At 47.6% G+C, this 23,526-nt stretch overlaps 1 protein-coding gene and 2 pseudogenes across 1 annotated transcript; 1 reads left to right on the top strand and 2 right to left on the bottom strand.

The window, feature by feature from the left end:
• The first annotated feature begins 1,038 nt into the window (after nucleotides 1-1,038).
• LOC144284129 (RNA-binding protein 4B pseudogene) lies at nucleotides 1,039-2,279 on the top strand (annotated as a pseudogene).
• Nucleotides 2,280-8,095: 5,816 nt separating this feature from the next.
• LOC144284128 (adenosine deaminase pseudogene) lies at nucleotides 8,096-12,300 on the bottom strand (annotated as a pseudogene).
• Nucleotides 12,301-20,110: 7,810 nt separating this feature from the next.
• On the bottom strand, nucleotides 20,111-21,718 carry LOC144284127 (ubiquitin carboxyl-terminal hydrolase 17-like protein 6). Its single transcript, XM_077848473.1, has one exon. The coding sequence runs from the start codon at nucleotides 21,716-21,718 to the stop codon at nucleotides 20,111-20,113; it is 1,608 nt and encodes a 535-aa protein (XP_077704599.1).
• Between the last annotated feature and the right edge of the window lie 1,808 nt (nucleotides 21,719-23,526).

Here is a 23,526-nt window from a genome sequence, read left to right as displayed (position 1 = left end):
AATTAGACATTTTTATTTCAAAACAAAAGATGGTGATATTATAAAACTAGGGAGGGAAATAGGATGCTATGACAGTACACTTCTTTTTAGTTAACACTTATTTCTTACCTATAGCACTACGTATGTGATAAAACTTTTGGGAAGGAGAAGGGAAGAAGGAAATTCCAAAGCCTCCCAACAAAGTAGCCATTCCAATGCATGGACAAGGGCTTATTTCTCCTGCCAGCCACTGATTCACAAATATTTTCCCCTTTTAAAGAAGTATGTGTGAATGAGGTTGGGGAGAGCAAGGAACACATCAAGGCGTCAACTATACTCTTCTCTTAATGAGCCCGCCCTATGTCCTTAGTGGCGACTGACTTCATCCGCCATCTTGGCTTTCACGGTAAGCAACATCTTTCTTTAAAACTTTTTTTGTTCTTGCTGCTTTTCTTGCCGTTCTTGTCTTTGTTCTCGGACATGTTTTTGGCTATGATTTCTCTCATTAGGTCAAAGAATACCTTGTCCACATTGGCTCGCGTTTTAGCTGATGTCTCCACGTACTGCACACCCCACTCCTCTGCTTTAGTCCTTGCCTCTTCGATGGGCACCTGCCTCCGCTCCTCTAGGTCGGACTTGTTTCCCATGACAAGCAATGGACTTGCCTTTTTTTTTTCTGGACCACATATCCATAATGGACATACAGTGCCCAAGGCCCTCAGATGCAAGAAAATATCGTCCTTGTCTATGCTATACACCAGCCAAGTAACAACTGCTGCCACATCCTGGGCTCTCCTGGAAAGAGAGGTTCCTATAGACACTGGCGTGTGACCGTCCACATCCAGCTGTCCATTGAGCCTTGGGAGGCATAGCTACTGAGGTCTCCTCAATGCAGGAGAGAGTCGAACTTGAGGCCGCGGGCTTATCCCACCTGCAGGGGAGGTCTCCCCTGTTCTTCCTCAGTCCCTTGCTGGATGCCACAATACCAGAGAAGGTCAGCCCTCCCCAGTCCCCTTGGCTATGTAGGGAGCCCCCATGACATCAACTGAGTGAACTGCAATGGAGTTTGTCTACTTTATGGATGGTATGAGCACCATGCTACAGGGGGGGAGCTCATGTGGAATATTTATGTCCCTAATAAAGGACACAACCCACCCAACAGTCAGCAGTAGAAGCCAAGCTTTAGGCTGCCATTTAGCTCTGGATGCCCTGGTCAGCAAATGGTTCCATCAGCACCTCTTACAAACTCTTGGGCCACTGTCTAAGAGTTGTTCCTTTTAGGGTAAGGAACTCAGGGCACTCTTGCCTCAGAGATACCCCAAATATAAATCAAAATCACAGATGTCCCCACATGCAGTAAGGCCACAATGCAAGGCCTCCCTGGGACACCACTTGTCCTCCTTGGTGTTCCAACATTACAGATCGTGGCCAGACGCTCATTTTGCTTCTCAGGATACATAATGCTGGCCCTACAGGAGGGACTCAATAAGTAAAATCCCACCTCCCCTGGAGACCACAAGCAGCCAGTGGAACTGAGAGGCACACACTGGTCTCCTCAAACAACTCCTATTTAAGCTTCAAGGTGTCAAACGGGCCTCCAGTGGAGGCCATCAGGGGCCTTGACAACACAGAGTTTCAAGACAAAAGGATGCACGTGCAGTTATCCACAAGCCGACTTCGGACTGCCCCTGGGATGGGAGACCAGAGTGGCTGCTATCGGCGTGGGAAAGAGGGGCACTGGTCCAAAGAGTGTCCAGTAGATCGCACAGGTCGTGTGGCGGACTTTACTGAGCAGCATAACGGACAGTATGGAGCAGTGCGCTCGCCGTACACCCTGGGCTGCGGGGAACCCACGTGTTACAACGATGCATATGGAGCATCGACTCCTAGAAGCGCTACCGGGTCCGCTCTTATGAGGCAGTGGCGGCGGCAGCAGCAGCCTCTGCGTACAACTGCGCGGAGCAGTCCATGTCCCATCTGCCTCACGACCAGAGCACAGCTGGGACCAGTCACCCCAACCCCACTTCTGTTGATCCCTATGACAGACACCTGTTGCCGAGCTCAGGGGCTGCTGCCACTTCGGCTCTGTGGCTGCTGCCGCTGCCAACACCTCGTCCTACTATGGAAGGGACAGGAGCCCCCTTCGTCGTGCCACAGCTGTGCTCCCCACGGTTATGGGCCAGAGAGTGAGCTGCCGCAGGCCTCAGCAGCTGCACGGATTCTCTGTATGGCATAGCCCAGTGTGAGCGGCAGCACATGTGGACCGAGCGCGGTGCTCAGCCTTTAGAAACTGGAGGTAGGATTATTGCGGACTGAACCCTGGGCTGCGGTCATATATGAGAACCTGCTCCGCGTGTCCCCTTGCCACGATGTTTCCATTGCTTCGTGTTTGAGTAAACAAAGGAGTTTGTGACCAACTGTGTTTTCTTTCTTAATTTAATTCTTATAAGTTGACTTTTCTTTCCTCTTGATACTAGTCCCTGTAGCCTTTCACTCCGTTCCTTATATTCTCAGCCTCTGAGCAGCCCTAGGTAAGGATTATGCTGGCATCCCCTTTTTCCTGTACCGTGGATCCCCCTCTTATCTTGCTTTCCTTAGGAATTGAGCCCTTCTCCCTGTCTACCTGCAACATCTCCTTTCCCTTTAAAATGACCATGTAGCGGCACGAGACCTTTTACTCTTCTGTTAGCTCTGGGCCCTAACGTTGAGGCTAATCTTCTGAAACTGCTAGGACCATTGGGGTTTTGGGGGTGGGGGTTGTTGTTTTGTTTGTTTTGCTTTATGTCTGACCTGTGATCGTGGTACAGCATTAGCTGAAATTTAGCCTTGATTTATTTCACTCCTCCCACTTTTTAAAAAATATTTTGACAAATAAACGTTTCTAACACTTAAAAAAAAGTGAGAGAAAGAGGGAGAGTACGAGCAGGGGGAAAGGCAGAAGGAGAGACAAAGCGTTCCAAGCAGCCTTCTTGCCGAACATGCAAAGCTTGGCATTTGGCTTTATCCGACAACCAAGAGATCATGACCTGAGCCAAGATCAAGGGGGATGCGTAACCGACTGAGCCACTCAGATTTTATTGATTTATCCATGAAAGACACAGAGAGAGACAGAGACACTGGCAGAGGGAGAAGCAGGCTCCATGCAGGAAGCCCAATGTGGGACTCGATCCGGGTCTCCAGGATCACGCCCTGGGCCGAAGGCAGGTGCTCGACCACTGAGCTACCCAGGAGAGGAAAAAAGGGGTTTCTGAGGCAGAGCAGCATAAAGAGACACAAGGAGACATGAAATTATATGGCTTGCTCACACAACGCTGGTAGTGAAGTATGGCTGAAACCTCAAAGGCTGCAGATGGAGTGCTAATATGTTTTCAATGACGCATTTACAAGTTTTGACTTATTCTATAGTCAAAGAGTGAGTTATGAGCAGACGACATGATTCTTTCTGTATTTGTATTCAAATTAAAAGGGAATGGAAGAAAAAAATAGGGAGATTACTGTCTCTCTAATTTATTTGTTACTCCTTGCTGTTTCTTAAACTTCAGAATAGAATTACTACCATCATTTTTTTTACAGTTTTTTTAATGTCTTTTATTTTTAATTCTTTTAAGTAATCTCTCTGCCCAACATAGGGCTTGAATTCATGACCCTGAGATAGATAGAGTTGCATGCCTTACCAACTGAGCCAGCCAGGAGCTCCATTATTCATTGATCATCTTCATAACTACAACTTTTTATATTCTTTGTTTTCCTCATCATCACTTAGCTGCTTTGTTTTCTTTGCAGCCTGTTCCACTAAGGAGCAGTTGGTGGCCTCTCTTATTCTTTAACTTGAACAAACAGAAGGAGTAGCAATGTAAAAGGGTCCAGGGCCAACTTGACTTCAAATTCTTCCTCATTTCCAATGTGTCTTACAAGACCTCTCTTTTTGTTTCATTCTCTAGGATTAGAAGAAAGCCTTTGTTGTAATTTTAGTTAGCCTTATTAATGACACCTTTCCTTTATTTCAAATATTTGAGAATGTTTATATTATATGTAGGGATGAAGTTGAAGCCCACTGTTTGGGAGCCAAGACTGTATAGGAAAGACAGTATATAATACTTTGTGATATGAATGATTTATCTATCTCAGATTTCAGGTTACTGTTAACACTATTCTAAAAAGACAGTATCCATATATAGAAACATTTCTTATTGATAATGTTTTATGTAACTAAGTATTATGAAGATGAGTCCTTTTTGGTTTGATCTCTTTTTCCCAAATTAGGAATGAGTATTAAGATTTAGCATCAAGTTTATGATATATTTGAATTTTTGCTCCATGCATGCAACTTAATTTTTGTAGTTAATACTGAGTTTTATAATATTAAAAACGGGTGTCAGCCTCACATGCCCAGCTGGTGACAATGTGGGAAGCTAGTAGGGATGGGTCAGCTTAGAGCAAGTTAAGTACTGCATGAATGTATTCCAATTCAAAAGAAGAAAAACCATTCTGTCTGCCAAACAAAATATATTCTGAAGGCTGGCTGTTTTGTAATACTTGATCTGAAATTTTTGGGGTCTGAAATTTATAAAAGAATTAAATTATAAAATGCTAAATGGCTTGCCTTTATTATGAAGTAATCAGTTACTTTATTTTTTTATTTATTTATGATAGTCACACAGAGAGAGAGAGAGACAGAGAGAGAGAGAGGCAGAGACATAGGCAGAGGGAGAAGCAGGCTCCATGCACCGGGAGCCTGACGTGGGATTCGATCCCGTGTCTCCAGGATCACGCCCTGGGCCAAAGGCAGGTGCCAAACCGCTGCGCAACCCAGGGATCCCAATCTGTTACTTTAAAATCAAAAGAGAAGAAGAACTGGGGGTGGTGGAAGGGGAGGAGGGCGGGGGGTGGGAGTGAATGGGTGACGGGCACTGGGGGTTATTCTGTATGTTAGTAAATTGAACGCCAATAAAAAATTAAAAAAAAAAGAAATAAAGCAAATATCATGAAACCTAGTTATTACAAATTGCCATCTGTATTTATAATAACATTGGTAGCAATTTTTTTCTAATAAGATGAGTGGAATTTCCTTGATTATAGGTTTATTTTTATTATTTTCTATTTTGAAACGGCCAATATGCTTATGAGTAAGATTTGTGTGGTCAGCTTCTGTTCTTTCATAAACTTCAGATAAAAATCATTTTAGCTGTAACCAAAACCTGAAGTCTTTAAAAAATGGCAGATGTTAATTTAAAAACAGCATATACTAATTTAGTTTGCTGTGTGATTATGGTCTAATGGAAGTTTCATAAGCTTTCTTTTCCCCTAACTCAGAAAAGTATATGTCAGAGTTTTGGAGTATGTCCTTAGCCAAGAATTTTATCCACTTAACATATGTTTACAAACTTATATAAAGCAAAAAAGAATGTAGGTAACTATAGTGAGCAAGAAATATAGTTTTGCTCATATTATCTGATGTTTGCCAAAAGAAGAATAAAAGATGTATGAATTAAATCATACAGAGAAAAATACACGTTTGAGGAAATTCAACAAGAAACAGATATCCCTGAAAGAGAACTTGGTAGAGCCCTGCAGTCCCTCGCCTGTGGTAAACCAACACAGCAGGTTCTTACAAAAGAACCCAAGTCCAAGGAAACAGAAAATGGCCACAGATTCACAGTTAATGATCAGTTCACATCCAAAGTACACAGAGTCAAGACTCAAACAGTTGCTGCCAAACAAGGTGAATCTGACCCAGAAAGGAAAGAAACGAGGCAGAAAGTAGATGACGACAGGAAACATGAGATCAAAGCTGCTATCCTGCGGATAACGAAATCCAGAAAGAAGATGCAGCACAGTGTATTAGTAGCAGAGGTAACTCAGCAGGTGAAGGCTCGATTCTTCCCAAGTACATTTGTTATTAAGAAACCTATAGAAGGACTTATTGAAAGAGAATATTTGGCACGAACACCTGAGGATTGCAAAGTATACACATATGTAGCATAAAATGCGTTCAGAAATTTGATTTATCCTTGGACTGTACTCTTCGCATGGACTGAGAAGTTCTTTTAAATCATTAAATATTAAGACGACCATCTCTTCTATTAAATTACAGCACATGTTCTAGACCATTCAGATCAAGCCTTTACTCCTTTTGAGAGTTTTCAACATCAATTGATTGAGCTTCAGGCTTTACAGAGTTTATCCCTGTAGAGATCATCTTTTTTTTTTTTTTCTGGTTCTTCAAAATTTTATTAACAAAACCAGGGAGAGGGGAGGCAACAGTGAGCAAAGTGCACAGTCCCACCCAGGCACAGAGAACGGAGAGACAGAGGGACAGACAAGGACAGAAGAAAATCCTGAGACCCTCTGATACCGGCAGCGGGGTAGTCAAATGGTGGGTGGGCACAGGGAGAAACTCAGGGACCACTGGAGAAACAGATGAATGGCAGAGCAGCCAAACGGGGGATTCGGGCGGCTCCCGGGCCTGGAATGCAGAGCGTGGGGACTTCGGGGCCAGTGAGGCTCAGCGGTCAGCACTGGAGCGCGGCTCGGGAGTGAGCGGGTCATGCTGGATCGTGAGGTGCAGCGTCAGGGCCAGTGATCCTGCTCGTCAGTCCCAGCCGTGCGAACGGTGCATTCCTGCTCAAACGGCTCGTCCGGCTTGTACCACGCGTGCACACCCTCCAGGGCCACTCCAGCAGCCGCAACCTCTCCCAGCAGTAATGCGGGTACACTGGCGTCTGGGCAGGAGGCAGAAGTCACCCGCGAGCTAAAGACATCACGCACAAGAGGACACCCACATACCTCATCAGCTGGCACTTCGGGGTCCCGGGAGTGCTCGGGGCACAGCACCTGGAGCCGTTTACAGTATGTCTTGCTCTAAGGGTTGTAGACATCACAGAAGAGTCGTGTAGCTCCCTCAATGTGTGTGGGGTACGTGGACCCAAAGGACGTCTGGCTCTCGTACTTGGTAGCAGCGCTCCATGTGGCGCAAGGCAACACGTGTGTTGATAGGGTGCCCGCAGGAGACGCAGAAGATCTGCAGGTCCGTGTCATCACTGTCACCCTCATTGCTTTTCCAAACAAGGGCCTGTTCTGGGATTGTGGGTGGACATGAAATGGGGACACTTGTCGGCCCATTTCAGAGAAGCCTCCAGAGCTCTGCTACTATCGGTGGGTCCACCCCCCAGGCTTCCTTGGCCTCCCACCTTCCCCTCCAGCCTTGCCACACTTTCAGTGTGGGCTACGGGGGCTGCTTCCGTACCCCTGTGGGGGCAGTGGGGTGAGTGGGGTCACCGTGGATCCACAGCTGTTCTGAGGTATGGATGCCTGGTGTGGGAATGCTTCCCTGATGCCACATCTTCCAACCTCCCCCAGCCCATGAGGCAGCTTGTGGATTCAACTGGCCTTGCCATCTGCCCCGGGCAGGAGGCCAGGCTTGCCTTTGCTCCAGCCCCAAGTGGCCAGGACAGAGGCAGCCTTGGCTGCCCCACTTTGTCGTGGACAGGCCTCTGACCTGTTCACATCCACTCTCTCCGGGGAAGCTGAGGGGAGCCGTATAGAATCCTTGTTCCATTGCATCATTACTGGAGTCTTGGGGCAGCTGCTAAAACCACTCGGTTTTAGTATTCCATGCAGGGAGTGGGGCAGTGTCCCATGGTGGGCTGGCCTGGGACCTTGTGCTGTGCTCCGTTCTGTCACCCAGTCACTGTAGATATTTTCTACCTTCCTGCATAACTCAGGTTCCAGGGTACGTGATCTGTTCTCGGTTCCCTTAATAAACAAAGTCAGTCCTCCAAAAAAAAAAAAAAAAAAAAAAAACGAAATATGATCATCTCCTTTTTTTTCCCCCAACAATACCAGCCTTTGAGTTCTTTATTAAGCACCAGATTTTCACATGCATCACTATAGGAGGGAGGCTTCAGATTCAACCAGACTCTGGCCCGTAGTCAGGAGAGATGTGGTGTGCTGAGGTATTCCTGTGTCTAGAAATAGGCACATGGCTTCAAGAGCAGCAGAAGTGGACTATGGGCATCATCGTCTTCCTTGAAAGAGTAAAGGTAAGTGTCGTTCAACCCAGGGAACTGAGGCTCCATCCCCAGGGGGAGGGCTTGGAGAAGTGGCCATAATGTCTTCAGGGATGCTGCCCTGAAGCATCCAAAGATGACATCCCATAGGCTTTAGAGAGCAGATCAAGAAGCTGCTTCTTTTCATCTTCTGGAAGGAAACTAAACTTTGCCGCATTGGTGTTCAGTCTCTTAAACTCCTCCTCGGCAAAGTCCATGCCCTGTTTGGGCATCTGGTAATCCGTTCCAGGGTGGACTTGAAGATGAGTGGGTCATCCGTGTTGAGGGAGTAGGTAGCCTGGTCATGTTTGAGCCGAACCACTGCATGCTCCGTGTCCGAGTTCCAGGGGCCTGTGAGGTAACGGGACCAGGGGCAGATCTCGAAGTGCATGTTTTCCTGCTGCAGCCTGTCATAAAGGGCCTCGTCCTGCAGCGTGTGGTAGCCATGGCCCAGCCTCTCCGTCTTGAGCGTGTCCACAGCCTCTTTGACCACCTCCGCTGAGCCCACTCCCCTGCATGCACAGTGCAGTGGATGCCTCTCCTCACAGCCTCCTGGTAGCCCTTCATGTGTCCCAGGAAGACACTGCTGCCTTTAATGGTCTCGTCTCCTGCCAGGTCGATGGCCACCACAGTCTGCTGGTACTTCGGACACAGCTCCACCACCTCCAGGGGCCAACTGGGCTGGTGGCGCAGGTGGCACAGGATGGACCTCACTTTCACCTTGAAGTCCCGTTCTCCCTCCTGCAGGCTCTGGCTCACCAGGGCCACCACCTCCCCTAGGATTTGCAAAATCTCTACATTAAAATTGATGTGGCAGTTTTAATACAATGTATACGAAATAGTCTAAAATTTACAATACCGGAAAACATGATTATTTTTTTTCTCCTAAAGTTGAAAAGCTTGGAATGTATGTCCAACAGTGAGGTAAAACATTTTGTCTCTCAATTTAAAGAACTGTGCAAGGATAACATTCAAACACATTCAATTAGGGCACTTTTCAGTTTTGACAGGAATAATGAATTACTGTAGCCAACAAGGCACAGTTAGAAAATGCCAACATTTCAAGTCAATAAGAACAAGGCAGATAATATCAAGCAAATCTTTTAAAAAACTTTTCTTTTGAAACAATTTCTTTGAGTTCAAAGGGCAGTTTGCTTCACGTGACTGTAATTTCTTGTGCCAGGGAGGAGTCTGCCCTAGAGAGCATCGGAAGGCAGCCACTCACTCATTCCTGCACATTGCAAAAGGGCAAAGAAATAAGGTCCGTGGAAGGCGCTACTCCCACGTGGAGGATGGAAGGCACTACTTTAAGTTTTTTCTTGTTTGGGGTTTTTAAAATCACGCCACCAGTGTTTGTTGCTCACACTCTCGTGCACGGCCACAGTGGCCCCTCGGCCTCCTGAGGTGCACAGCCAAGCCGTCTCCCCTCAAGGACGTGTGTCCCGTGTGCCTGGGCCAGTGTGGCTGTGTCCAGGACGCAACAGGGAGGCAGCGCTCCACAGGGTCCTGGGGCCATCCAGGTTGTGCCAGGGTCTCACAATGGGCTGAGTTGGACATAAAAGCAAACCTGTAAAAAGAGCAACAGCGTCAGGAGTCCCTAGAGAGAAGACCCTCAGCCACAGGACCTATCCTCCTGCCGGGGCCCCCCATCTGCAGCCAGCACCCCCTCTCAAGTAGCGGACCCCCCACCCCCTGTCCCGCCTCCCAGGGTGAATGGGGAGGCTGGCATGGGTTTTGAAGCAGGAGCTCTGCCAGGAGTCTTGCGACAGGCTAGGCTCACAGAAGATCATTGACCGGACCCTGTTGTCCATCCTGACATGGGCTGGAATCCCAGCAGTCTACACATTGGGACACTCAGAGGCTCTGAGCATCAGTCTCAGGGCACCATAAGATTAGATCCACGCTTGTGTTTGTCCCGAATCTTAATGATGTTTCCACCTGTCTTCAACCTGACACCTGCAATCCCTCCTCCCTGCCCCGCCCTCCCACTGGCTGTGAGAGGATGCATCCTGAGGTCTTCACTATACTGACACTTCACTAGCCAGATAGGATGTCCCCTGTCCTCATCCCATGTGCCACTCCATGAGGACAGCCTCCCATTCATGTGCTTGGCAGGTTCACTGGCATTTGAGTGGATGCACTGACCCCTGCCCCTTCCACCCCCAGGTAAAGTGCAGGGACTGTGGGGCCTTTGGACACAAGGCATCAAGCACCAGATGCCCCATAAAACACTGGGGCATGACCCTTGTTCCCATGGACTTGGGCTCCAGGAGGCTGAAGGAGAATGTGGAACCAGGGAGTCAGCGGGACCAGCGGCACCAGGCTGGGCTGTTGGACCAGGCTGAGAGGGAGAAGGCAGAGAGACGAAGGTGAGGAATGGGGCTTGTGACCCGATCGCCAGGGCTGACACGACAGACCCCGAGTCCGTGTGCATGCACAGTGTGCAGGGCGGCTGCAGGCAGAGCCAGGCTGGGCGAGGCAGGCAGAGGAGCTCCCAGGCTAACAGGGTCCACATTTGGGTGATGGAGCTGTCCCTGCTGATTTGGTGTGGGGTTTGTGGCTGGACAAGTGTCCCTGCACCAGTGAATAAATGGAGCTTGGCACATGCCAAGGCAGACCCTTTCTGACTCTGCATGAAACAAACTGCCTGGATGACCTGGTGGGTCACTGTAGTCAGGGTGGGGCAGAGGTGGGCAGAGAGTGGCTGAGGAGGGAAAGGACCAGGTTGGCCCAAGCCCCGAGCAGGTGTCTGGCTGGAAGCCAGGGAAGGGAGTTCCTTCTCCTTTCCCTGCTTTGATTTCTCGTGCAGGCAAGAAGCCGAGCAGAGGAAGGCCCTGCTCCACAGGTTCCCCAGGAGACCCCGGGAGGGGCAGAAGCGCACTTGGAAGGAAGAGTTGTGACACGGAATCTTGTGACTATGTGAGGGTGAGTGTGTGCTGCTTCCCCGGCTGTGCCCTTGGGCACTCCTGGGCTCCATGTGCCTCCTGGGGGAGGTGGGGCTCCACTTCCTCTCTGACCAGTGGCAGTTGAGCAGCGTGGTCTTTGCACCCTTTTTTTCCTTGGTGCCCATGATATTGCCTTATGCCTTGTATGTGTGTGAACCGTGGCTGGTTGACATGTGATGGTCATTGGCGGGCACTCCTGGAGCACATACCACCTCAGAGAACAGGCCTCTGTCCTTCATGACACATTACCCCCCTGCCCATCCCCTCTCAGGAGCTGCCACCATGACTCTCCAGCATCAGGAATCTTATTGCCTCATGAGCATAGTGGATGGAAGAGCTGGTCCAATGGAAGAAGCATCGCTGTGAGGCAGGACTTTGCGTGTCCCCCCACAATGTCTCAAGGGCATCAAAAGCATCCAGTCATACCTTTGTTCCGCACCAGCCCTGCAACTGCATTCCCTACTCCCAGGGTGAGTCAGATCAACAGATCCCATCTTTTTCTTTCCCTGTTCCGGGGGAGGGGGTTGTTACTAAGGTCTTGGCTGTTAGTTGGTTTCTTTCTTTCTTTCCTGAGTGTTCATTTTGCCTTAGTGCTGGGGCCAAACTCATGGAGTCCCATGTGTTCTCTATTCCCACAGTGTCCACACATGCCGATGCCTGTCTACACCACCAGGAGGCCTTCTATCCCTGAGCCTGCCCTGCTGATGGAACCACGTACTGACAATCCAGTCATGAGTGTCTGGTCCCATTCCACATCTCATCTCAGAAGCCCTCAAGTTAGCCTCAGCCCACCTGGTGGACCTCCTGGTGCCCAGGAAGTGCCGATCACTGACACCCCTCAGCCGGCTCGCCAACCCTGTGTCAGGGCTGACAACCTGGTTGTGCAGCAGAGAGACAAGAGGCCCTGCAGAGTGTCCCTCGAGGGTCCCCAGGCTGGCTCCCAGGGCCATGGGCTGGGACACACCCAGGCACCACCCAAGTATCCTGAGGAGAACACCCGTCCCGCTGTCAGCAACGCATTGGCAGACAATTCCAAATGCCCCCCCCAGGCTCCAGGCAAGAAATGTGCCCACATGCCCCTAGACAGGACCCTGAACCCCCGAAAGAAAGCGTGGTGGAGCCCCAGCCAGCACACCTGCAGGAGCATCCAGGAGGGCCTGTGGGGAATTCAGGGAATCTGTGTGCTCCAGGAAGCAGACATGCCCGTGGATGCACAGCCAGGCCCCCGCAGCCCAGGAAGACACCTGCCCTCCAGCCAAGCAAGGGCCCCCAGCCCACACCTGCCACACCTCACTTGGAGACGCTGCAGCCATGCACCGAGCCCCCATGGCCGCACTCTGCACGGGCCCCCACTCAGCCCCTGGAATGGTCTTCACCAGATTGGACAGAAGCTGCTGGAGCTCCCGGTTCCTTGCAGCTCCCTCATTCCTTCCTCCCGAGAAGCCAGGCCCTGCTCAGGGCCCTCCTGCCCCCCACCTGTTGAACGGAGCCTGTGTCTGTGGCCCCTGGAGTGTCCTCCACGGTGACCTACAGGTGTCCTCATCCTCAGTAGACACTGAGAGCGAATGAGCCAGCTCCTGGCCTCGGACATTGTCCTCCACCCCACTGCACCCTCACGGGGTGACTGCGGACCTCAGGACGTGGCCCCTCCTGGACTCATGTGGGTAATCAGCACTTGCTCAGCTGCTTTGCATGGAAATTCCTGGGTCCACAGCGTGCTGCCCCTCATGCCCCTGGGGCCCTGCACAGACACCCACCCCCCAAAACACACCTTACACTTTTCTTTAGGGAAATCTGTGTGCTGTGGCAAAGGGTAGTCTTCCCTCTGGAATGTCAATTTTCTCTTCTGTAAATAGGTTTTCCAATAAATGGAGGGAAATTTGAATCAGCACTTGTTACTCCATTGGAAATAGAATCGCAGATGTTAATGTGTCTGTGGTGTACACATGTGTGCCTTTGGGGTTTTGGCATCGAGAACCCACTGTGGACCCTGCAAATGGACATACTTTTTTCTCCTGAGATGAGTTTTTCTAGACTGTGGTGGTAGCTTTGTGGGAATTGTGGTGGGCAATATTTCATCTGTGCATTTCAGTTATTCTCAGCGTTAATTTAGATTTGTGTGTAGTGTTTTATTTCCCTTAATAAAATATTAGCACCGATGAAATGCGTCCATGTATTTCTTAAGATTTTGTGTTCTTTTTTTTTTTTTTAAATCTCAGCAATTCTGAAACTCTCTATAGTTAATTTAATTCCTCCATCCTTGATTAACTGAAACGGGACAACAGCTTGATAGTTTTGGGGGATCTGTAGACTTTGAGGGTCTCCTGCACACCCAGTCTCCTTGGTGAAGTACTGCATAGGGAACATTGACCGTGTGCACCCTGTGAGGGAGCCCTGTGTACTGTATGGGCCCTGGGTCGCACATTGGTCTATAATGGGATAAGTGGGTGGTTTCCCTCTATACATATTCTGGATCCCACTTTAATGTTGGATCATGATGCCTCCTTTCTGAGACCTGGGCAAGGAGATTTTTTACCCTCCTGATGATTTCCTAAGGAGGCAATGGTTGACAAGTCGTCTAAATACTACAAGACCAAGGCCACGGAGTCTCTCTCTCTCTCTCTCTCTCTCTCTCTCTCATTCTCTCTCAGTCTCTCTTTCTCAGGGATATCTCTGATATGGGCCCATGGACACAAAACAATACAACACCATGCCAAATGAGAACAAACCAAACCAAGCACTTCCGTATTTGTATTCAGAGAATTTCTTTTTCTTTCTTTTTTTGTTTTTTTGTTTTTTTGTTTGGAAAAACAAATGACTGCTCTTTTCTCACTCCAGAGCATCTGCTTAAGGGTGTTCCCTTTCTCTGTGCAGATGCCTGTAGGTGGAGGGTAGAGGAGCTCCTTTATGAGCACACTAGGGTTTAAAAAGTCAGAATGCAGTAGAAAAGCCACAGTGTGTGATCCTTCTCCCACCCCCAACCCCTAAGTAACTCCCATTCATGCAATCATTATGTGACCTGGATCAGAGTCTGGCCCCTTGAGCCTCAGGCCCCTGTCTCATCCCATGAATGCCGCCCTATTGCTATCTCATGGCTTCTGAGGAAAATGCAGCTTCCTGGGCCCTCAAGAGATGCATACATGAATAGAAATATTCCCTACTTTCTGGAGCCTATGAAAATCCCAGAGGTCCAAAGGTATGAAGGTCTATCCTCACAGGGGCATGTTGGGATTGGAACTAGCAAAGTAGTCTAAGGATTCTTGGACTTGCAAGAATATAGGGCACAGGGGTGAGGAGGCAGGCAGGCTTGAGCAAAGGGCCTTATTCTGGGCTCTCCAGCACAATTAGGACTTCATGCGCTGTGGAGGGGATTCCATCCATGTGCACAGGGAGACCAGGGAGAAAGGCTAGCGGAAGAAGTCCTGAGCAGGCCTGTTCTCCCCCTCTAGTCACCTCACTTGTCTTTTGCTTCCCTGCCATCAAAAAACCAAACCAAACCAAACCTAAAACAACCAAACACAACCAAACCAAACCCAAACCTATCTTCCCAAAGGAAAATCCACTCTCATCCAGATATGGAAGATGACAGAGTTATCTGAACAAGCTGGTATAGGTTATGGATATTAGTAATAGATGTATTTAGCACAGTTGGATGCACATTGGGTGAATCCTCCCTTCCTTCAGCCTTGGGGAAAAATGGGGCCACTTGAAGGTGAAAGGATTAGAAGCAGTGAGCAGCCAGCTTTGAGTGTGGAAATGATGCTGAGGACCTAGGTCAGTGTGAGCATGTCTGACCGTGTCCTCATGCATCCCTCATCCCATTGCTTATCTTCTCTTTATATTGAAAGACCAATTGTCCAAACCACCATGGGTGGAGTGTTGGCAGCAATGTGTTTGGTCATATACAACCAGCACCGATTTGAAAACCCAGGGCACCTACACAAAGAAATGACAAACTACCATGTACGTCGATGACCTGCAGCCTTGCATGGCGACAGACTTCTTTTCAGGAACCTATGGGCACAAAATATATATTGAGAAGTCAACCCATAAACACGGATGCTTGATAATATTTGGAAATGCAAAGAGGCAATGAAATGCTTATATTTCAGGAGTTAAATGCATCCTGCCTGATTAGATCATGTTGATTGAATCACAGCCCCTTCACAATCCACCCCCACCTTTGACTGAAGAGCAGGTGCCTGGCAAGGACCCATCTCCCGCAGGGAATTGCTCCATATCCCAGCAACTCTAACTTGTCCAGACACTTTACTGTCATCCATCTGTGTGACAATCTCCTGACAAAGAAGAGGTGGGCACAGGATTTCAGATCACTTCCACTCCAATTTTGGTCCTTGCGTGACACCTCAGAAAGATATTCTCCACTGAATGAATGTGGGTTTTGAGGCTAACTAATGGGTGCTATGTAACAATTATATTCCTTTGGGGCACGATTGACTAATGCATTGTTGAAAGGTAATTAATGTGTGATTATGCTGATTCTTATGATTTGGGCAGCGTTCTCGTGTTCTTTCAAACTTTGGTCACATATGCATGCATTTAATGTTTCCATTATTTCCTTTCAGAATGAATTATAACATTCACGAATCACAGTAATTAGAAAATAATGAGACAGTTTGAATTTTGTGGAGAAAATATCAGGGTTTCTTTAAATATTATTTATTCATCAGACAGATTGAGTAGAGAGCTAAGCGGATAGATCTGTGTCAGTTGGAGAGTGAGATGGAGCCTCTCACTGAGCAGGGATCCAGACTGTGCACAGAAAACCCCAGAACAAAACCACATTGTTGGAAAAGTCTTGAAAATGTCACTGAGTTGGGAGGTTGCCCTCAAGCAGACATTATCTAGAACACTCCAAGGGCAAAAGCAGCCACATTGGAAGGAATTGGTAGCATCGGATTCCCTCCTGACGGCGGGGCTCTTCCTTATCCACCACCGTCTCCCGTCTGTGCACCCAGAGTGTCTTCACTCCATGCTCTTCCTCCGTGAGGGATTTCTTAATATTCTATTCTCTCCCCGAGTTCCCTCCCTTGCTTATGGAGTCTTCAGGTTCCATGTGTCCTTCAATTCTTTGCTTCTGTGTGATCGCTGGCATCTGAGCCCCCACATGCTAGAGCCACCACGTGGAACTGATTTACTGAGATGTCTCCAAATGGAAAAAGCCCTAATGCAACAAAATGTATTGATTCCACATATATTCCAAATCGTGTATCACACAAAGTATCACTAAAAATTTTAAAGACAGCTATGGTTTTCTTTTTAATATTCCCCTGGCTATTCAGGGTCTTTTCTATTTCCACACAAATCTTAAGATGATTTGTTCCAAATCTCTAAAGAAAGTCCTCAGGGTTTGATAGGGACTGCATTAAATGTGTGAATCGCCCTGGGTACCCTTGACATTTTCATAATATTACTTCTTCCAATCCGTGAGCTTGGAATATTTTTCCATCCCTTTGTGTCTCCCTCCATCTCCATAAAAGTGTTCTGTAGATTTTAGGGTATAGATCCTTTACCTCTTTGGGGAGGTTGATTCCTAGGTATCTTATGTTGAATAGCAGGGGTGAGAGTGGCCATCCCTGCCTTGTTCCTGATCTTAGGGGAAATGCTCCCAGTGTTTCCCCATTGAGAATGATGTTTGCTGTGGGCTTTCCGTAGATGGCTTTTAAGATGCTGAGGAATGTCCCCTCTATCCTACACTCTGAAGACAGGATTAGCTCTGTCCACTGCCAGAAGAGTGAATGCAATGGCTTCTTCAAAAGAAACTAAAACACTGTACTGAAACCTTCTCCTCTTGCCCTCTGGTAACAGGAGGCTAATGTATTTTATGTCCCCTAATCACTGCAGGGGTGGGGTTCTTTTCCCATTAAAATGAGCACTTTTAATAATATCACCGTGGAATGGATTGTTCTCATCTCCATGCCTTTACTGTGCTTGATTTCTATGAAGTGGAGAGGCAGAGCTAAGATGTGGTCCATCTGTGGTGTCTTCTATTGGAGCAGCTGGTAATGGGATGATGCACACCTCACGGGAGGAGGCAAGCTCCCTAGAAGCTGTTTTCTGTCTCCTGCCTGAGCTCAAACCTGCCACGAGACACATGCCCTAGGATATCTCCTGTGTAAAGTCCTGACTTTGTTTTCTCCTGCTGGACAACACAAAAGCACAGGAAGGGGAGTCAGGTAATCCTTCTGCTTACATTCACCCACCATGGCCAGGAACCTACCCTCCTTGTCAAGCTCACAGATCATTGATTGGATGTGGCCTCCCAGATTAAACCTCAATATACTGCCATGGAATCTACCCTTGGGGCTGTCCCCAAAATCCAATTGCAGCCCAGATTTCTATTGTGAAAACAATTCCAGCCTGACATTTTGCCACAGGTTGATAGAGCCAGGTCTCAACACATAGTAACCTGGAAACAGTTATGAGGTCCCCCTAGAACTCCATCCAGGATTGGCAATTCCAGTTTCTCAGGAAATAACTCACGAATCTGTGGATCCCTGAGTGGCTCAGTGGTTTGGCGCCTGCCTTTGGCCCAGGGCGTGATCTTGGAAACCCGGGATCGAGTCCCACGTCAGGCTCAGGAGCCTGCTTCTTCCTCCTCCTGTGTCTCTGCCCCTCTCTCTCTCTCTGTCTATCATAAATAAATAAATGAATAAATCAATCTTTAAAAGAAAAAGAACTCGTGAATCTGGTCTGTGGGAGGCTCTGCAGATTCTTGGTCTGTCCTCATGACTAATAGACCTTGATATAGAGAGACACCCCTCGAGTGACTAATGGATACCTGGACAGGATGAGCATTGACGTCCAGACACCTAACCAGAGAATCCATCTGCTGACACTCCAGCCTCCACAGTCCCCACAGTGTGTTATCCAACCATCTCCCATCATCCTTCCTAGGGGTCTCTGCTAGCCTTGGACAGAGATGGTGTGCTTCTCGTTCAATCTACTCCCTCCCCCTTAATTTCTCATACAAGCATCTTCCTGGTCAGAGCTCTCATAATTGAAGAGACCCTGAAGAATAATGTCCCTATGTCCCATTGCATTTCCTCTTAAATGGCTGCTGGCGCTTCCCCTATATTGAGCCAGTGAGTAGGAGTGAGAAATTCCCATGGGGGGAGGCTATGAATTTGAGCTGCAGGTGACCTAGAGGTGGCTGTGGAATTCCACTCAGGGGAAGCAGGCAAAGAGGCCTCTGTGAGGAGCCAGCCTGGAAATAAAATAACTGTTTCAAGGTTCTGAAATACTGGGGAGAAAAAGTCTGCACACCAAATTATATGTGGGAATCTTTTATTAAGAATAAAAAAACACACAACTTTGTAATAACATTTTAGAGCAAAAACAAACAAAGCAGATGCAATATTTTACATAACAATTTCAGAGAAATAATATCAACAAGCACAGAAAATGTCTTCTAGAAGAAAACATGGTGTAATTTGCAAAACTCTGGATGGGATCTTTTTCTAAATCAGAAATTCAGACATTTATAAAACAATTTCAGATTAACTTGTTAATTTCTGTTTACAACCAGGTTACAATTTGCCAGGATGATTTCCCTACATTTGTTAGAAAATGGATTTCACTAAGACAAACTGACATTCCAGACTGGGAAGCACGCTTTGACATTCCTATAGATTTACCTAAAGAAAAACTGCAGCATCTGTGTAGTGGGGGGAGTGTATGTGTAGGCGCACAAAAGCAGGACACCCAGCACGTGGTGAACTTGACCGTTTCCATCCAGTTCAGCGGAGGAATTGCTGGTTCACCACATCAGTCCAGGTGGGGACATATCCTCATTCCCACAGACACCTCCTCAGGGTCCTCTGCTGTGGAGGACAAGTCCCCGAGTCCATGAGCTGTCTCATTCCCTATGACAGTCTTCAGAGGACGGGGATACCTGCAGATCCTCTTAGGGAACTCTTGGCAAGACATGCACACAGGTTCCCTCACTCTTTATGACACAATAAACTGTATTGGCCATAAGAAACACAATTCCCAGACATGAAAGTAACCCTGACACCTTAGATCTCTAATTTGTCTTAGGTACATGAAAATCTCCAAAAAAGCCTGATTTCTTCTGCACAGATCCTATTGTCCCTTACTATCCAGTAAGGGTGGCATGTCCAAGTTTGAATACAGAGTGAAAATAACATTATGATGTGATGTTACAACTGCACATCTACGGTCACACTCAGAGGCGTTTGGTTGTCATGCAATAATTTCCATTCTACAATGAACTTGTCAAACTCTTTTGTAAGAAATGCAATGATAACATAGAACACCTATAACCTGACCTCAAAACGCTTTGGTAGACTCATGAACTTGGCACTGTTTTCCAGAGATATCAACCCTGGTCCAAATTTGAATTTGAACTGGTCTGAAATCCAGAGTCCACTTCTTCTGGGTCAAGAGATGCCACAGAGTAGACGGTAGCAAAATAGTCATAAAAAGTTATGTTCAGTGGGAGGCTGGGCATTTCCCTTTGGAATAAGAGTCCTTGTTAGTTTGCTTCTCTTCAGTCTTAATGTGGGAGAGAGTGAAGGGAACATAATAAAATCACTGTGGTTCAATCAGGTCTGGATGCAGTTATAGCCCCAAAAATAAGCACTTAATTTCCATCTTACAATTTCCAAGCAATGACCAAGACACATCGCTAGCAAGACCGAATACATACTTATGTTCGGAGAAATATTCTTTCAATATAAATAGAAGAAAAGCATTGGGAAGTGGGGAGCATGACGAAAGGGTCAAACATACTGACTTCAACCCCAGGTCCTCAGCATCATATCCACTCACAACCCTGATTGCTCACTGCCTCTCACCTGCAAGTGGCCCCCACTCTCCCCAAGGCTGAAGGAGAGGCAGGTTCCTCGATACACCCCATATGAAATCCACACTATCCCAATAAAAGATCATGACAATGAACCAGGTTTAAATATCAGTGTCCTCAAGTTTCAGTTGAAGGCCATATCCCATGAACACACCAGATAGATGGTTCTTCCATACATATAGAACACACACTTCACACAACACAAAATATTTCCAGTATGGGACTTGTTCGGGTTTGGAGTGAGTGAGTGATGCTGTGTGTGTGGGTGTGTGCGCCCATGTGCACCAAAGTTAGGAGACACATCCCTGGACTACTTCCCCAGACCTCTGTCCCTTCTTGCTCGTCCTCTTGGTAGGTCTGGCTCTCCCTGGCACACGCGGGACCTTGGCCACGTCCCCGGCCACCTGAGGTGGGAGCATCCCAGCTGCAGTGGTGAGCAGGTCGACGGTCTGCTGAGGATGATTCTTCGGCATCTCAGGTCTGTATTTGGAGTGGTGAAGGATGACTGCGTTCGCAGGAAGAGCAATTTCTCTTCTCCTGACATTGAGTTCAGGCTTAGGGCGGTTGCATTCTTGGAGGCATCTCCACTGGTCTAATGTCATTTGTTGCCTTGAGGTCTCTTCCCCACACTCCTCCAACTCAGGAAGGTTCATGGAGGGATCCGTTGCCGGCTCTCCTGAGGCCTCACCCACCACTGTGGGGTCTGCCTCGGGAGATGCGAGTCCTCCCTCCTTGACTGACTCCCTCCCAAGGTCTCTCTCCAGATCAGTCTTCTGCATATAAAAGAGGACATAGGCAGGTTGGCGCAGCGCGCAAGTCACATCACAGGCGCTGACCTTAGCATCATCCATTTTATACCACTGGCCATTTCCTGCCTTTACAAACCAGAAGTAATGTCCGCTGTGGCATCTCCTCCCAGCGTGCACCAGCACGGCATAGAGCACATAAACCAAGGGTCCTGCCCTCTGCTCAGACAGGTAGTGTTGCATGTCAAGGCGCTCAGGATATTTCACCTCCTTAGTCATTTTGTTGCCTGTCAAGTCTGAGAATCGTCTCAAGACCAGGATGAGGACCTTCGGGGAAGTGTGCAAAGTCAACACCTTGGACGCAGGCACCTTCTCCAGACACTTACGACAATGGTAGGCATTTTCACCTTCCAGCAGTTCGGGCTTCATCAACTGCTCCAAGGCTTGGCTGATGCTGTGAGCAGCCCCGATGTCCAGGCTGATGTCCAGGTAAGGTTCCAGAGTGCTCGAAATGCCTTGGCAGTGGAGACACTGGATTTGAGACCTCCAGTACCCCGCAAAGAGTTGCTGGATGAGGGTGCTGTCCTGAGGACACTCAGGGTCTGAAGGCTTGTCCTCAGGCAAGCACGCTTGCTGCATTGCATCCAGAATGAACATGAGATACTCATGGGCATCTTCCTGCTTGTATCTGTGGAAGGCGGCGAGCAGGAGTGGCAGGGGCCGGAGCACACGTCCAGGATGGCAGAGAACCCGCGTCAGGTGAGCCTGCAGGGTACACAGCATGCAGGATGTCTGCCTCCTACAGGTGGTCCCGTGCTGCTGGGACAGCATGTAGCTGGCGAGGGGCTCTGTGTAGGTCAGACACTGTAGGGTCGCATTCACATAGCAAGTGTTGCCCATGTTCTGAAGCCCGGCTCCCACCTGGGAAAGGCTCTTCCAACTCAGAGGCGTCTTGGTGGGAGGCGGCCCTGCTGATGCGGGAGCCAACGGGTCAGTCGGGGAGGAGAGCGTCTTTGATGCAGGGGATGTCGTCTCGGGCACAGAGGGTCCTCCGTGGACTTCAGCACCGCCTCTCCTTGTCCAGCATGACTGGGGTTTGGGAGAGGCGCTGAACTGAGGCTCCTCTGAGGGGTGGAGGTGGGCAGCCTCCATGTCTGCAGAAACAGTGTCCACAAGATACATTCAACCAGGAGCTTCATGTCGCAAAGGGATGCTCCTCTCACTGTGCCAGTTTCCAAATGTCAGATAGTGAACCTCACCTCCACCTTTTATGGCTTTTGGGCCCTGGGATAAGGCACAAAGTCCTCTCATCCACTCTAATTGCTAAATTGGATTACAGGATTTGGGTGTGGTCTCTCCCTGACAGAGACCATTCAGGTCAGCCCAGCTCCTAATCTTGCCTCCCACAACAGACAGCACCTTCAAATCTTTCTCAAGCTCCCTAACTGCCCCTACCTATTTCTGAACAGACTTTCTTCAGTGTTTCTATGTTCAGTGGAAATCTTAATGGGTGTCCTTTTTAATTTTGAGTAACCTCAAGCGAGCCAAGGAGAGTTAGACATTAGTGATCTAGGACAGGGAAGATCATTCTCCCAAAAGAGCTCAGGTATCGCATAGGAACACCTTATCCTCACCAGCCAGAATGTTTGTAGCTGTAACCAATTATTTGGGAATATGGTGTCCATCCTTTGCTTCTACACCTTCATCTCTGTCTACTATGATTCCAATATACAAGGATGATGAAGGTCTTAATGAATATCATTGTCTGTCTAGGTGTGTCTCGGGTCTACAACAAGTGAAATCCTCTGGATGGTTTTATGCTTTTGGGAAACATTCCTTTAAAGCTCCTTTCTGACAGGTCTATATCTTAAATCCAGTGTTATTATGCCGAATTTTAAGTTTTCCTCAGGTAATTCTACACCAATATTCTTTATATACTTTTGACTTAATTGGAGTATGTCGTAGGCTTGCACCTTTTTTACACATTATGGTTTTGGCAGTTGTATATGCAGGGAGGTAGGCACGGGGTTAGCTCGTGGTTTGGAAGTGTCACTATGGCTTATTCTGTTTACAGAATTGGTAGTCTCTGCTGAATGATTTTTGATTCGACAAGACAATTAATTCCTACTGTGACCATGACCATTTCCAGTTTATGAATTTGAATAAGCCTTAGGAAAGGTGAAAACCTAAGTCCATTTGTCTTCTTTACTAAACAGAGGCCAAGAGAAATTTTGCAAGGCCTTGGTCAGTGACTGGGCTGTACAAGCCCTGGGGCCCTGCTGAATTCTTGATGTTCACTTGTCATCCCTGGACACTGAGAGAATAAAAGTGTCATCTCCTATGCCACCATGTTTTAGGATATTTATTCTGAAACCATGGAGTCTAAAAAAACTTTTGTGTAGGATGCTCTTTATGATATCTCCGTGTTTAACTGAAAGTTTTAATTGACAAAATGAATATTACATCATGAATATCGTCAAACTATGACCCCATTTTTATTGCCATTAGCTCTAAATTGAGCAACCATACAGAGACATGGGGCCTAGGAATGATGTCTTTTGCTGAGTCTCCTCGTGTTGTCCAGAGATCCCATTACTCATTGTTTGACGTGAGAAATAACTGTTTGGGAAGGTTTAATAATCCCTCTCTTTCTATAATCTGCTTAAACAAAGCCAGACACATCCTCTGTGCCTGAGAAAGTACAATATTATTATTGTCTGCTTATCATTCTTTTTTTAATCATCATTCTCATTCTTATTATGTGCCTCAATTAAGTATTTAAACACCTTATGAGTATTCCATGTCAGTTGATTGGCTAGATGCCTGATGAACTTCAGTAGTCTATTACAATATCCCCAGTTCAACTTTGGACTCTATTAAAAATTTCCTCTTACTTTGAGCAGAAATCTAAGGCTGTGCAATTCCTTTCTGTTGGTCTGAGTCCTAACTGGGGTACGAAC

The sequence above is a fragment of the Canis aureus genome, chromosome 15 (genome assembly GCF_053574225.1).
Source record: "Canis aureus isolate CA01 chromosome 15, VMU_Caureus_v.1.0, whole genome shotgun sequence".
NCBI lineage: Eukaryota > Metazoa > Chordata > Mammalia > Carnivora > Canidae > Canis > Canis aureus.
Note: the sequence above shows the minus strand (reverse complement) of the source record. Positions and strands in the feature narration are given on the sequence as shown.

Coding starts and splice junctions, on each gene's coding strand:
- LOC144284127 (XM_077848473.1), bottom strand. CDS start 21,718: ATGGAGGCTGCCCACCTCCACCCCTCAGAGGAGCCTCAGTTCAGCGCC.